Source organism: Ananas comosus, linkage group 19 (genome assembly GCF_001540865.1).
Source record: "Ananas comosus cultivar F153 linkage group 19, ASM154086v1, whole genome shotgun sequence".
NCBI lineage: Eukaryota > Viridiplantae > Streptophyta > Magnoliopsida > Poales > Bromeliaceae > Ananas > Ananas comosus.
Window position 1 is genome coordinate 1,767,537 of NC_033639.1, and position 12,472 is coordinate 1,780,008.

Genomic DNA, 12,472 nt, shown 5'->3' on the forward strand with positions numbered 1-12,472 from the left:
AAAACTTAGAAGTGGGTAAATAAATAAATTTAAATTATTGACAAAAAGAAGGACCATGACTTCATGTGGTCATTTGGTGTATGGACAAATTGGCAATTAATAAAAGTGATTTTAAAAATTATTTAATTAAGCCAAAGAATGCTTTACCTATCACTTTGCTCTCTCTCTCTCTCTCTCTCTCTCTTATGTGTCTCTTTCTCTTAAATGTTAGTGGCCATATGGAACACCACCCACATATCATATCCTTCTTTGCGCACACATAAACCTACCAAATCCAATACACAACACTCATGCACTTGCCCTTTATTATTTTTCTCCTTTTTTACGCCTTCCCCCCTCTCTCTCTCTCTCTCTCTCTCTCTCTCTGGCTGCTTTGGGATACTGGAATAGCACTCCCAATTACTGGTTCCTGACTCTCTCTCTCTCTCTCTCTCTCTCTCTCTCTCTAGAGGCCAAAGAGGAACCCTAAAGCTGTGATCTTTGACAATTAGGTACACACACAGATCCTTTCTCCCCACTTTTTTACTGGTTTTTACTTTTATCAAGAATCTGTGTGTTGCATCTCCTCTCTTTCTTCTTCTTCTTCTTCTTCTTCTTCTTCCCCCATTTTTGGAAGCTTGGATCTGAATTAGGGTTTTGATGGTGAGGTGATTTCCTGAGGGTGGCATTGCGGATGATTCCTGGGGATCTCCTCTTCTCTCGCATTAATGATGGGTTTTGCTAATTGGGTTGTCGATTTGATTGCTGTTTTTTGTGGAAAGGTAACAAAGGTTGGATCTTGATGAGACTGGTTTGATCCCCTGTGAGTTTATATTGGCGATCTACTTCTTGGTTGCTTTTGTTCTTGCAAGTTTTGGGTTAAAATCGTGTGCATTTGTTCATATTCGGGATTTTTATCAATTGATGTGGAAAAATTGCATGCTTTGTAGGGATTCTTTCAAACAATATCTGATTTTTATGTTGTTTTGTGCTGATCTAGCAAATTACTTTCTGTCTTCTATTAATTTTAGTTAATTTTGATCTATTAAGATGTGATGTGTATGGTACATCATCTTATGAATTTGGTTTGGTCGGAAACCGATCTCTCCGGCGTTATTTCGTCTAGTTCTTGTAGTTGAGCATTTTGATGCCTCTTCTCGATGCATATAAACCTAAAAGTGGCAGATTCAGATATAAAAGTTTCTTTTTAAACTCGACATACTGCTTGGTTTCAGCTTTAATCGCGACCTCTGAATCCGCAGGCTCTACAGTTTCTTCTAGTTGCGTTGTTTATAATTTTTCTTCTTGGAAAAAGAGAAGAAGAAAGTAACATGATAAAACTCAGCTTCTTGAACCTGTCAGATATCTCTAATCTATTGCTGAGCAGTGTACTTCACATTTTGATTTCCTTCTCATTTGTTATCGAGCAGTTTTGTGCTTTCGTCGCAGACATCTCATGTCCATGGTAGGGTGATGGGGGAAGTGAAGTTTTATGCGTCAGATAAGAGGGTTCTCCGTAGAATACATTCAACACAATCGATCTTGCATTATCAAGAGTTGTTGTGAACGTCAAACTCTTTTCCTTAATTGATGGCTTCTGACTCTTTGCCCGAAATTACCTCGGAGGATCAGTACAATAGCCCCACCAGTAGTGAAGTAACTGAACCAGCTTCTACCGACTCTTCACTTCCACAGACTTCTGTGCCAAGCAAATCAGAAACCACCTCATCGACCGATTCGCTAAAATCTTCGCTCCTAAATACAGAAAAACGACCAAGTAGAGAAGCAGTGCAAGATCAAAATGGTCATTCAAAACATAGTAACTCAGACCCATCTTCTCCAAAAGGCGATTTTGTTGGCTCAAGTGAACCCCCAAGCGTAGAATGCAATAAAGACCGAGAGAAGAAGAATTCTGAGCATGGTAGCGTCAAAAACAGCTCGGCTTCTGCTAAAGTTAGTGATGGTACCAGCAGTTTGGAGAAGACTAGTGAGAGCGGTAAAATAAGCGACCGTGCCGATTTCGTCGAGAGCGGAAAGAGTAGTATGTGCAGGGCCAGTTCTAGCAGCAATGTGAGTGATGAAAGCTCTTGTAGCACCATAAGCAGCAATATAAGCAAACCCCACAAAGCAAATGATTCAAGATGGGAAGCTATTCAGGCGATTAGGGCTAGAGATGGTGTTCTTGGTCTGAGCCATTTTAGGTTACTTAAGAGGCTTGGATGTGGTGATATTGGCAGTGTGTATCTATCCGAATTGAGTGGAACAAAGTGTTACTTTGCAATGAAAGTTATGGACAAGGGAAATCTGGCGAGCCGTAAGAAGCTGTTTAGAGCACAAACGGAGAGGGAGATTTTGCAATGCCTCGATCATCCGTTTCTTCCGACGTTGTACACACACTTTGAGACGGAGAAGTTTTCTTGCGTGGTGATGGAGTTTTGCCCTGGAGGAGATTTGCATACACTTCGGCAGAGGCAGCCTGGGAAGTACTTTTCAGAACAAGCTGTCAAGTATGGACCTTGATCTTTTCCTTGTTTCCTGTTAAAGATATTAGTGGGTTTTCAAGTCTTCATGTCTTTTATTTTCTATTGAAATATTTTCCCAAAACTTAGCACATTTGAATTGTTGTCTTTGGTATTTATGGTACAGAGTAATTTTAAAACATAGATAATGTTCTTTATGCTCATGCAGTTTATTTTAGCTCGTAATTGTTTGAAAATGGAATTATCATATGATTGCCTCCTTAGTTTTACTGAGGAAAAAAAAAATTCTTAGTGTTAGTAGAAGCCATGGAACTTATCATTAGATTGAAAACTGAGAATTGAAAAGATTGGTTGATAAATAATGAACAAGATTCTTGAGAAATCGTAATAACTTATTGCTAGAATAGAACTTCTATTTAACTACTTTGATTCTCTGCCATGGTGAAGAGCATATGCCATCTTGACTATTTAATTGTATTAGCTTGCTCATTGGTTGATTAGAATCCTGTTAAAGTGAGCTGTTACTAGTTTTTCTATATTTGCATGTACCTGCTATTGGCTTCTGCTGTTGTCTTTTTTGTTCAACCAGGTGAGCTTGATTTTGTGATGACTCATTTGTATTGGTCAGAAAGATTTTTTTTTCCTTTTTATGTATGTGGTTTGTTACCGGCGATGACTTGAATAGCATCTGCCATTTAGTTGGTTTAATTCAGTTACTCCACTTATATAAGTTTATTACTGAAAAAGTATGATCAGATTCACCCTTAGACCTTCTTGCAACTTCAGATTGTTAATTCCTTTATGGCATCTAAATGAACAACAATAGTTATACTTTTTTTACTTTGGCATTAGAGCAATGATACCTAGCTGTTCGATCATGTCTTTTGATCTTTAGGTTACATAGTGGCTTCTAAGATTGATCTTTAAAGAACACTTAAAATGTTTTAGTCTTTCAGGCATGGATGGGGTGCGCAATGTACATCCATGCGGGCTGCTGATATATAGGATTCCCATCGCTGTATGATGGGGATCAAATCATCTTCATCGAAGTCTCAGCAGGTTTCATTATTTACAGGGAATTCCACGCAATGGCACAAACACATAAATCATTTAAAAAACTTATAATTTGAGTATTCTTCACTCCAATTTCAACTCAGTTAAGCTTGATATCAATTTTTGGATCTTCTAATTATCACGACCAATTAAAGTTATTGTCACTATATGCTAATTTATTAACCATTATGTATCAAATTGCTAAAAGACAGAGGAATCCAACAACATTTAACTAATATACTAGGTAACTAAATAACTATATTCAATTACATTCGCTGCCATTTACTAATTTTTAAGGACATCAAAACTAATCAGCATTAGATAAATAACCAAGTACATAGACACATGTACTTTAAATATGAGAACCTTGAGAGGGGAAGGGGTAGTTGCCATTCCATGAAAGATATCACCCAACAATCAATTTGGTTTCATCATAGGAGAACTTGGTGTTATTCAAGTTTTCAACATTATGAATTAAGGCCAGAATCATGTCATATCAGTTGATTTATGTTGCAAACTTGGAGGGGATAGTGTTTTCTCATTTTCTTTTCTTTTCCTTTTGATGAATGGTCCAAAACGGGCAAATTTCATCGGTAGATGATTAAGGTAACCTTGTCTTATATTTGGGAGAGAAGCAAAAATGATATGGCAAATGCGCCATACTTGTAGAAATGTACAGAATTGGAAGGAAAGGTATGGTGCCAGCTACATTGTCAGGAGAGGATTGTAGGTACGGGTGGCAAAATATGGCCCTCCGGTTGACTGATTCGGTCTGATCCAGAAAGTAATCGGGTACGAACATACAATCGTGCTGAAAAATTGGATTCAGCCAAAATTTTTTGTCTGAATAAAAAATCGGGTCTGGGTTCAGTCCAATAAATCTGGACAAACAGGGTCATAATACCCAGAAGTCTAATAGACTCATATAGAGATTTTTCTTTTAGTCATCTCCTATCTCCGAGGAGAAAATTGAGTATGTGATACTCAAAGAATCTCTCTTTCCAACTTTTAGAAGTATAGCAGGCAACTTCTCATCTTCTTTCCATCTTTTCAAAATTTTTCTATTATTTCCCACTTTTAAACTCATGATTCCTTTCTTCAATGTTTAAAACGGACTCGGTTTAAAACCGGATCAAACTGGGTTTAGTTTCATACGAAGTAACAGCCTAAAATTGGGCCTGGTTTTAAACAGGCAATCTTGTCTGAATTATGGATCCGGGTCAGATTAGGACATAATAGATGCTCATTGTTCTTACCCATTGTCCTACCTGATTTTGACCTGGACCTGAATTTTTGCCACCCCTAATTATTATAGAGAATTATGACTTGCTTTCAGTATAGAAGTTCACTTTCTCTCTATAGTTGTAGGGATTTGTCATTGTACGGTGCTTTTAAAAAATTGTATGAAACATTTGTTTGACATTGGGAACAAATTGCTCTCTAAATCAAAATCTCAGGTCTTGTTTGAAATTGGTTACTTAATAGCTCAAATACTTGGACCTCTTTGGTACAAGCAAATATTTTTGCTAATTTATAGATGTGATTAACAGTAAAAGCCAAACTTCCAAGTTGGTCCACTATGTTTTGCGAGTTATCTAAATTTTGGACTAAATTTTGTACTTTTTTCCTGGAAAATAGTCATATAACCTACTGACATGATTTGTTAAATCAAAATCAGCCTAAGATTGAGTATATATTTGTCCACTAGGGAGGGGATCTGCAACAGCTAATCTTTACTGTAGGGAATATCATTAGTTACCATCAGAAATAACAGTTCATAAGAACATGTAAAATAACTACTGTGTAAAAGTCACAATACTAAACACATGATTACTAGAATTGATGAATATAGTTATACAGTTATCAAAAGTTATAAGAAGAGGTCAGAAATGGTGTAAACCAATGTATCGACTTACATGAAATTTGGTTAGTAACGAACTAATCTTAGGTAACATTTTACATTTAGGGATTTCATTGACTAGTTTATGTGTAAGGTTAGCTATGGTACGTCATCTAGGAGATAATTCTTTGGAGATAGGAGGCTTTCTGTCTCATGGAATGCAAGTTCAACACTTAATGTTTTGCTGGTCTGAAAGAGTCGTAGATCTTTGGACATTATGTATATAGTACAAATATGTCACATGTCCAGACTCGCGCATTAGTACCAAGATGGCTAGGAATATTCTCATGAACAACTGTAATGGCTGATAGTGCATTCAAAGATTATTGTGCTGGCGTTGCCATTTCGTATGGATGATTTTTCAGTTGTACAAGAGCAGTCTTATGATGAGATTGGCAAATTTTGGAGCATTTGTTTTACTTTGATTTGAATTTTAAACTTTTCAAGATCAACAAATTGTATCATCCTATGAATTTTATCTCTTTGAACTTCTCATGATATTTTTACCTTAATTAGTTCACCAAAAGAAAAAGTTATGCTGTCTTTTGCCTTATGATGAGATTTATGCCCTTTGTGACAAAATATTCTCGATTCCATTTTTTCTATATGTTTCATGCTATTATTTATTCCTTTGATAGATCATGTTTAGAATATGCTGTGAATATTTTCTTGCTACTTTAGTCATGTTCTTCTTGCTTCATCTCATTTTAGCAACAATTGTAGTGTCTTTTTCTACCCTGTGTAGTTAGCCGTGTGTCAACGATTAGAACTAGTCCCATGTCTCCATATGGTGTTAATTATGTATATGCTGAAACAAAAGATTTAAATGCCGTGGCACGGGGGCATGCTGAAAACTTGCTATCATGATATAGCAAGGTGTGTGTCATGTCATGCTGATGCAAGCCGGTCACAAAAAATACCTATGTGCCAACACACAGTGGCATGAAATATTTCTTTCGCGCCAATATGTTCTAATAGCTTATTATATTTTTTTATCAAATCTTTTGCACTTTATTGAGGTAACTACTTGCTAAGTTCAAAGGAAAAAGGGTTTTGGCTGTGCTATCGGTGTGGGTGCCGTATCGTGTCAATATCTTGTCAGCACAATACGATATGTTGGGCACAACCTGTGTTGATGGGCATTTAAATCGTTGGGCTGAAATGATATTTGCAACAACCCGATCTGCTAGAACTAATAACTTGTTGGGCCAAAACCACTGGTCCAAAATGCTTATGCGTAGTAACCTAGTTACTAGTTTTAGTCTGTTTGTCATATATAAGCCCTAGGCATTTTCCCACATTATTCGATGTCGGACTATTGGGTTGTCGCATGCTCTCCCTGTTTTAGGGGTTGACATCTTTGTTAGTCCAATCACACACATTGCTTAAGATTACCAAACGATATGAGGCCCACTTTGCACTTCCGGCTGATGAACTGGCTTTGATAGCAACTATAACGATCCGGCACACCAGCAATAATAATTCGTTGAGCTCAAATCACTGGCGCAAAATGCTTTAGCCCCATTATTATTCTAGTGTGCTCGTCATATATAAGCCCCTTACACTTTCCTACATTATCCGATGTGACACTATTGGGGTGCCACGATATTAATTGTTGATTGGTTGGCCTTTTATGTAGAAAAGGGCTTGTAACCAAGAACGCAGTAAACAATGGATAAGCACTTCAGTAGTAGGCATGACGGAAGGGGCTTGAGTGGTGTGCCTCTCTGCATTGCAACATTTCAAATCCACAACCCATCCTGGCTGTCTTATAGTGCGCCCAGAACTTAATATGTAGTTAGTTTCTTGAAAATGACCTCGTTTGAGTTCGTCTGTGACCTTACAAGTCTATTTGGGGAAAGATTGTTTGACAAATAAGTTCTATCATATCTTTTACTAGTTTTGTTCTATTCTTCCATTCCTGCTAAAACTCCTTTCTTCCATGAGATCTCATTATTGCTGCATTATGTTGTTTCTTTGATCATCCCATATCACCTCAATCAATTTTCCTGCAAGTCTCTTTGGTTGCCATATGTCACGGTGTCAGACAAAAAACTTTTAAGGCTATCTTCTTCCATTCCTTGTCTCAGCATCCTTGGCCGTATTATTTATTGTTTTAATATGTTGTTTCTTGCTCTTTAAAATTCTGATCCATCAGCCTAAGGGGCATATGAAAGCAACGTAGTTTCCTGTTTCAGCTATCTGAGCTGAATTATATTAGCAATTTGATTGAATCTCTTCCACCTTCAACTAATGATCTCAGGTAGCAGATTGACTTCCTCTTAGTTATTTTGATCCGTCAAGGATACCTCTGTTTTATCCCTCTATACAGAATTGCATTCCATATGCTAAGTGTTAAGCCACTTATCTTAATACCCTTAGATTTCAAGTTACTGCATAATGCTTAAAACTGTCTTCAATCCAATTTTGGATTCATGAATTAAAACCATGCTACTAATAAATAAGATACATAATGGTATATTTTAGTTTTGTCTGTGTATCTCATTAAGATCTCAATTCCAAAATAAGCTTCTTCTGTGGTGCCTTTTTAACCCTAAAAAGGAAAATGAGAAAGTAAAAGAGAAAAAAGATGCTATCCGCAATACCTGAATTCCATTTTCATGTTTTGGAATTTCCTATTCTACAGCAGCTCTGTTGCTTCTATTACTTTCAATTGGGTTTCTATGTTGTCAGACATTACTGTTGTGGTTTTTTCTCTTGCGCCTGTAAGCCTTATCAGCTTCCAAACACACTGATTGCATTAGTTCATTTCTTAAGGAAGGGAATCTCTGCATGATTTTGTTATTTTCAATTATCTAAAACAGGGTCCTACAGATATCTAATGAAGTAACTAGTGATGGCAAGCAACTAAGGCATGAGGGAATTACAAACATCTTTGAAGTCATCAATTTCCCAAATATGGTTTCATAGAGCAGAGCCCTAGGATGCCAAGTGTCACGGACAAAACTTTTTCTTCGTAAAAGCCCGTGCGGCGCCCCCTTCTTGCTCGAAGATGGGCAAGCCTTCCCCAAGTCCAAATACGGACAAGCCTTCGAAACTTAACAGCGGAATACCAATCCAAGCATTTGCCAAGCTTGCTCCTGCGCGAGACTGACAGCTCAACCAATCGCCTGCAATCGAACCCCTCGTCGGACTCCACGAGTTCCCCAACGAGCAACCCCAATACTGAGGCTGGCCACCAAGCAAGGTCACTTCTCCACCATTGTGCCTCATGCACCCGACAGCATCCACGGCCATACCGCCCACTCGCGGCCTGCTCGCTCGGTCCAATGACACACGTCAAAGCAGCCACCCAAGTGTGCGCCACAAGCTCGTCTGTCTTCCAACGCCAGCGACCAGCGCGACACCCCGCACGCCCATGCTCCGCACATTCGTGCTTCACATACGACCCGTACGACACACGTGCCCTCAACGCTCCTGGCAAGGAAGCCAACAAGCCCACACCGTGCTCTTCGACTGTCCACACGACCTCGCATTGCCATGGCGCTCCGCGCCCTCGATTTCCATAGTTTCGCCACATAAGGCCCCATACAAACGAGCCGGCCACACACCGCGTCGCAACCCATCTAACCCCTCCACGGCTCGACCACCTCTGGCCGCAGACTAATGGTCCGATCCCTCAAGGTTCACCATACGGATACCGATGCTGTTTGCCTCACTGGGTTTCGTCCCTCTCGAGTCTCCAAGACCTACGCGCCTCGCGAGTCTCCTTCGACGTGCCTCCTTTTTGGCGATCCTACAGAGATCCATCTCCTTAAGTCTTCGCAGGCACCGCGNCAACAAGCCCACACCGTGCTCTTCGACTGTCCACACGACCTCGCATTGCCATGGCGCTCCGCGCCCTCGATTTCCATAGTTTCGCCACATAAGGCCCCATACAAACGAGCCGGCCACACACCGCGTCGCAACCCATCTAACCCCTCCACGGCTCGACCACCTCTGGCCGCAGACTAATGGTCCGATCCCGCGTGCTCCCCCACAGAGATCCGAGACGGCATAAGGTAGTGCAAGCGAACCTAGGAGCAAAGCCTCCCGGGTGCTTCCCGCTCCACAATGTCTTCGACCTCTGTCTCAGACATTGCCCTAGGCCCGTGACCCTTCAACCATCCGTTGCACAGTCACACGAAACACTAGGCTTGGCTACTCCGCTAGCCAAGGGACGACCCATGTCCTATGAGTCGGCGGGGGAGTCGGGGCCACTCCAGCGGTGTCCACCCCTCCTCCTATATACCATGCAAGACATCCAGCCCTTTGGCACCCCGGGGGTACAAAGGTGCCCACCGAGGAGTACGTTTTGAAACCCCGCATGCGGTACCAAAATCCTTGCCATGGCATGGGCCATTGCTAGAGAATTGCCTCCGTAGACTTGACAGCGGCTCCAACCTGACGGAACGCTTCAACTCCGCAACTCCATAGCTTCGTCAACTCAATGACTACCAAATATGGCTCCCAAAGAGCATCACGGTCGAGCCCTAACGATTGACCCGTGACACAAGGCTCTGAAGGTTCTTTTTGCTGTATCGATCACCTTGAACATCTCGAAATCATGTAGGAGGTGCATGTAGGCTAAGATCAAAAGATGTGTGCATTATAGTGCATGTTCTTTTCTCTAATTTAGTTAGTAGTACTACCCAAAAATTTCCCTCAACACAGAAATTGCGTGGACTAAAGAGAAAGAAACATTTTCCTTTTATTTTTTTTTCTCTCCCTGATGCATGGATTATCTGATGAACTGATTGAATCTGAATTTAATTAACACATTCTTCAAGGACATGTTACTAATATCACAGTAAAATAAAGAACTAGATTCTGTTACTATTAATCCCTTTGATTACTAAGCTATGCTAGCCTCTGCGTTGAATTTCCTTAATCAGTAAACAGATCTATATGTTTTTTCTTTACAACAACTGTATTCTAGTATTTTTGGCTTGCAACAAAGGAAATTGTTTCTGAACTGCTGATTGCAAATTTTGTCATCACTGTATATTGTACTTTGTATCAGATCGTGTATAAGCAGTCAAATTCATCCAGATTCCTGTTGAGAACTTTAATGGTCTAGAGAAAAGTAAGCTTATAATTCTTCTTTTTTTCTCGGTGGTCAAGTTTTGTCAATACATTGCATGCGAAGAGAGCTAATGTTAGGTTGTAATTCATATGTTGATTCAGCATCAATAAAATCGACTATTACTGTCGATTTGTAGCAAAAGTTGAAACTGTGTAGTACTGCTGATTAGACTTGACTAGAGTTTGCTAAAACACATCTTCGCAATGTAATGTGTTCAATTCAGAAATATATGTATGTTTATTTAAGAATTCTAGATTTTTCTTGAGCTTATTTGTAACTACTACTCTTAACACTAGAGATACATTACAAACGAAGCAATGTTAGGTGGAGAGATTGCAGTTGTTCCTGTTTACTACTGTAAAGTTTCTTTATCTGTTAGGTGCTTTAGTTCCTTAACAGCTATTACTTCATTTTGCAAGCAGAAAGCATAATAAGAAATTTATAGAGTGATTCATGTTCTTCGGTGTGATGCTCTTTTACAAATTGCAGGTTCTATGTAGCAGAGGTTCTTCTCTCCTTGGAATACCTGCACATGCTCGGTATCATCTACCGCGACCTCAAACCCGAGAATGTCCTTGTGCGCGAGGACGGCCACATCATGCTGTCCGACTTTGATCTCTCCCTTCGATGCACCTTCAGCCCTACCCTCGTCAAATCCTCCAACCCTGACCAGAGAAACAACAACAATTCTATGTACTGTGCCCAACCTGCCGCCTGCATCGAGCCATCCTGCATTATCCAACCATCCTGTTCAGTCCCAACAACGTGCTTCTCCCCTCGCCTCTTCTCGTCCAAGTCCAAGAAAGACCGGAAGCCGAAGCCCAAGACTGATATAGGAAACCAAGTCAGCCCGCTCCCAGAGCTCATCGCGGAGCCGACTGATGCCCGGTCCATGTCATTCGTCGGGACCCATGAGTACTTGGCGCCGGAGATCATCAAAGGGGAAGGGCATGGAAGTGCCGTGGATTGGTGGACCTTTGGGATTTTTCTCTATGAGCTTTTATTTGGAAAAACTCCCTTCAAAGGGTCGGGCAATCGAGCCACATTGTTTAATGTGGTGGGCCAGCCCCTGCGGTACCCTGAATCGCCAGTGGTGAGCTTCGCTGCAAGGGATCTGATAAAAGGTTTGCTCGTGAAGGAGCCGCAGCATCGCCTTGCCTACAAGCGTGGGGCCACAGAGATAAAGCAGCATCCGTTCTTCGAGGGCGTGAACTGGGCCTTGATACGGTGCGCGACCCCGCCGGAGATCCCAAGGCCCGTCGAAATCAACCGGCCTATAGGGCCTGTTGCATCGACGAGCCAAAAGGCCACATTAACTGTGGAGAAAGGCAACGATAACTACCTGGAATTCGATTTCTTTTAGGGGATTTGCAATATATATATATATATATATATATATATATATTGTATTTGGGGGAATTGTAGAGTTTCTTGTTATTATTTTCATAATGCTAATGGGTCCCATATATAGATTGTGACATCTGTTCGTAGATCTACCTTTTCTATGTTTTCTTTTTAATTTTTTTTTTCCCCCCGAACTTTGTCTTCTTGGATTCGATGTCTGTAATCAGTGAACTCTGAATTATCATTTTCCTTATTTATGATGGTTTTCTATCTTCTGCAAGTCTGTAATCAGTGAACTCTGAATTATCGTTTTCCTTATTTTTGATGGTCATCTGTCTTCTGCCTTCTGTGGTGTCAAAAAATCATAAGTTTGATTCACTGTAGGATTTTGAAGGATTTTGTGGTCCGCTGGTCGGATTTTCTTCCCATTCTGGGATACTTCTACTTCCTGATTTGATTTTGAGAAAAACAGGTAGTTTGTGATCATATTTTGTAAAAAAAAAAGAGGAAAAAAGAAGATCCTTATAGCTCTGTATTTTGTGTTTGTATTGTCCTTTGCAGGTATAAGTAGTACTAGCCAGCACTGTGCAACTGAATATTTTTGGAATTTTATATTAATTCTGTCGTAAG

General features: G+C 40.2%; 1 protein-coding gene across 8 annotated transcripts; it reads left to right on the top strand.

The window, feature by feature from the left end:
• On the top strand, positions 235-12,173 carry LOC109724714 (serine/threonine-protein kinase D6PK-like). 8 transcript variants are annotated; one of them, XM_020253625.1, is made up of 4 exons: positions 235-491; positions 617-761; positions 1,410-2,486; positions 10,988-12,173. In XM_020253625.1, the coding sequence occupies exons 3-4, from the start codon at positions 1,570-1,572 to the stop codon at positions 11,859-11,861; spliced, it is 1,791 nt and encodes a 596-aa protein (XP_020109214.1). In that variant the 5' UTR covers positions 235-491; positions 617-761; positions 1,410-1,569; the 3' UTR covers positions 11,862-12,173. The 8 variants fall into 8 exon arrangements, with proteins under 8 accessions (XP_020109214.1, XP_020109216.1, XP_020109218.1 ...); XM_020253627.1 differs by having other exon boundaries at positions 633-761; XM_020253629.1 differs by having other exon boundaries at positions 648-761.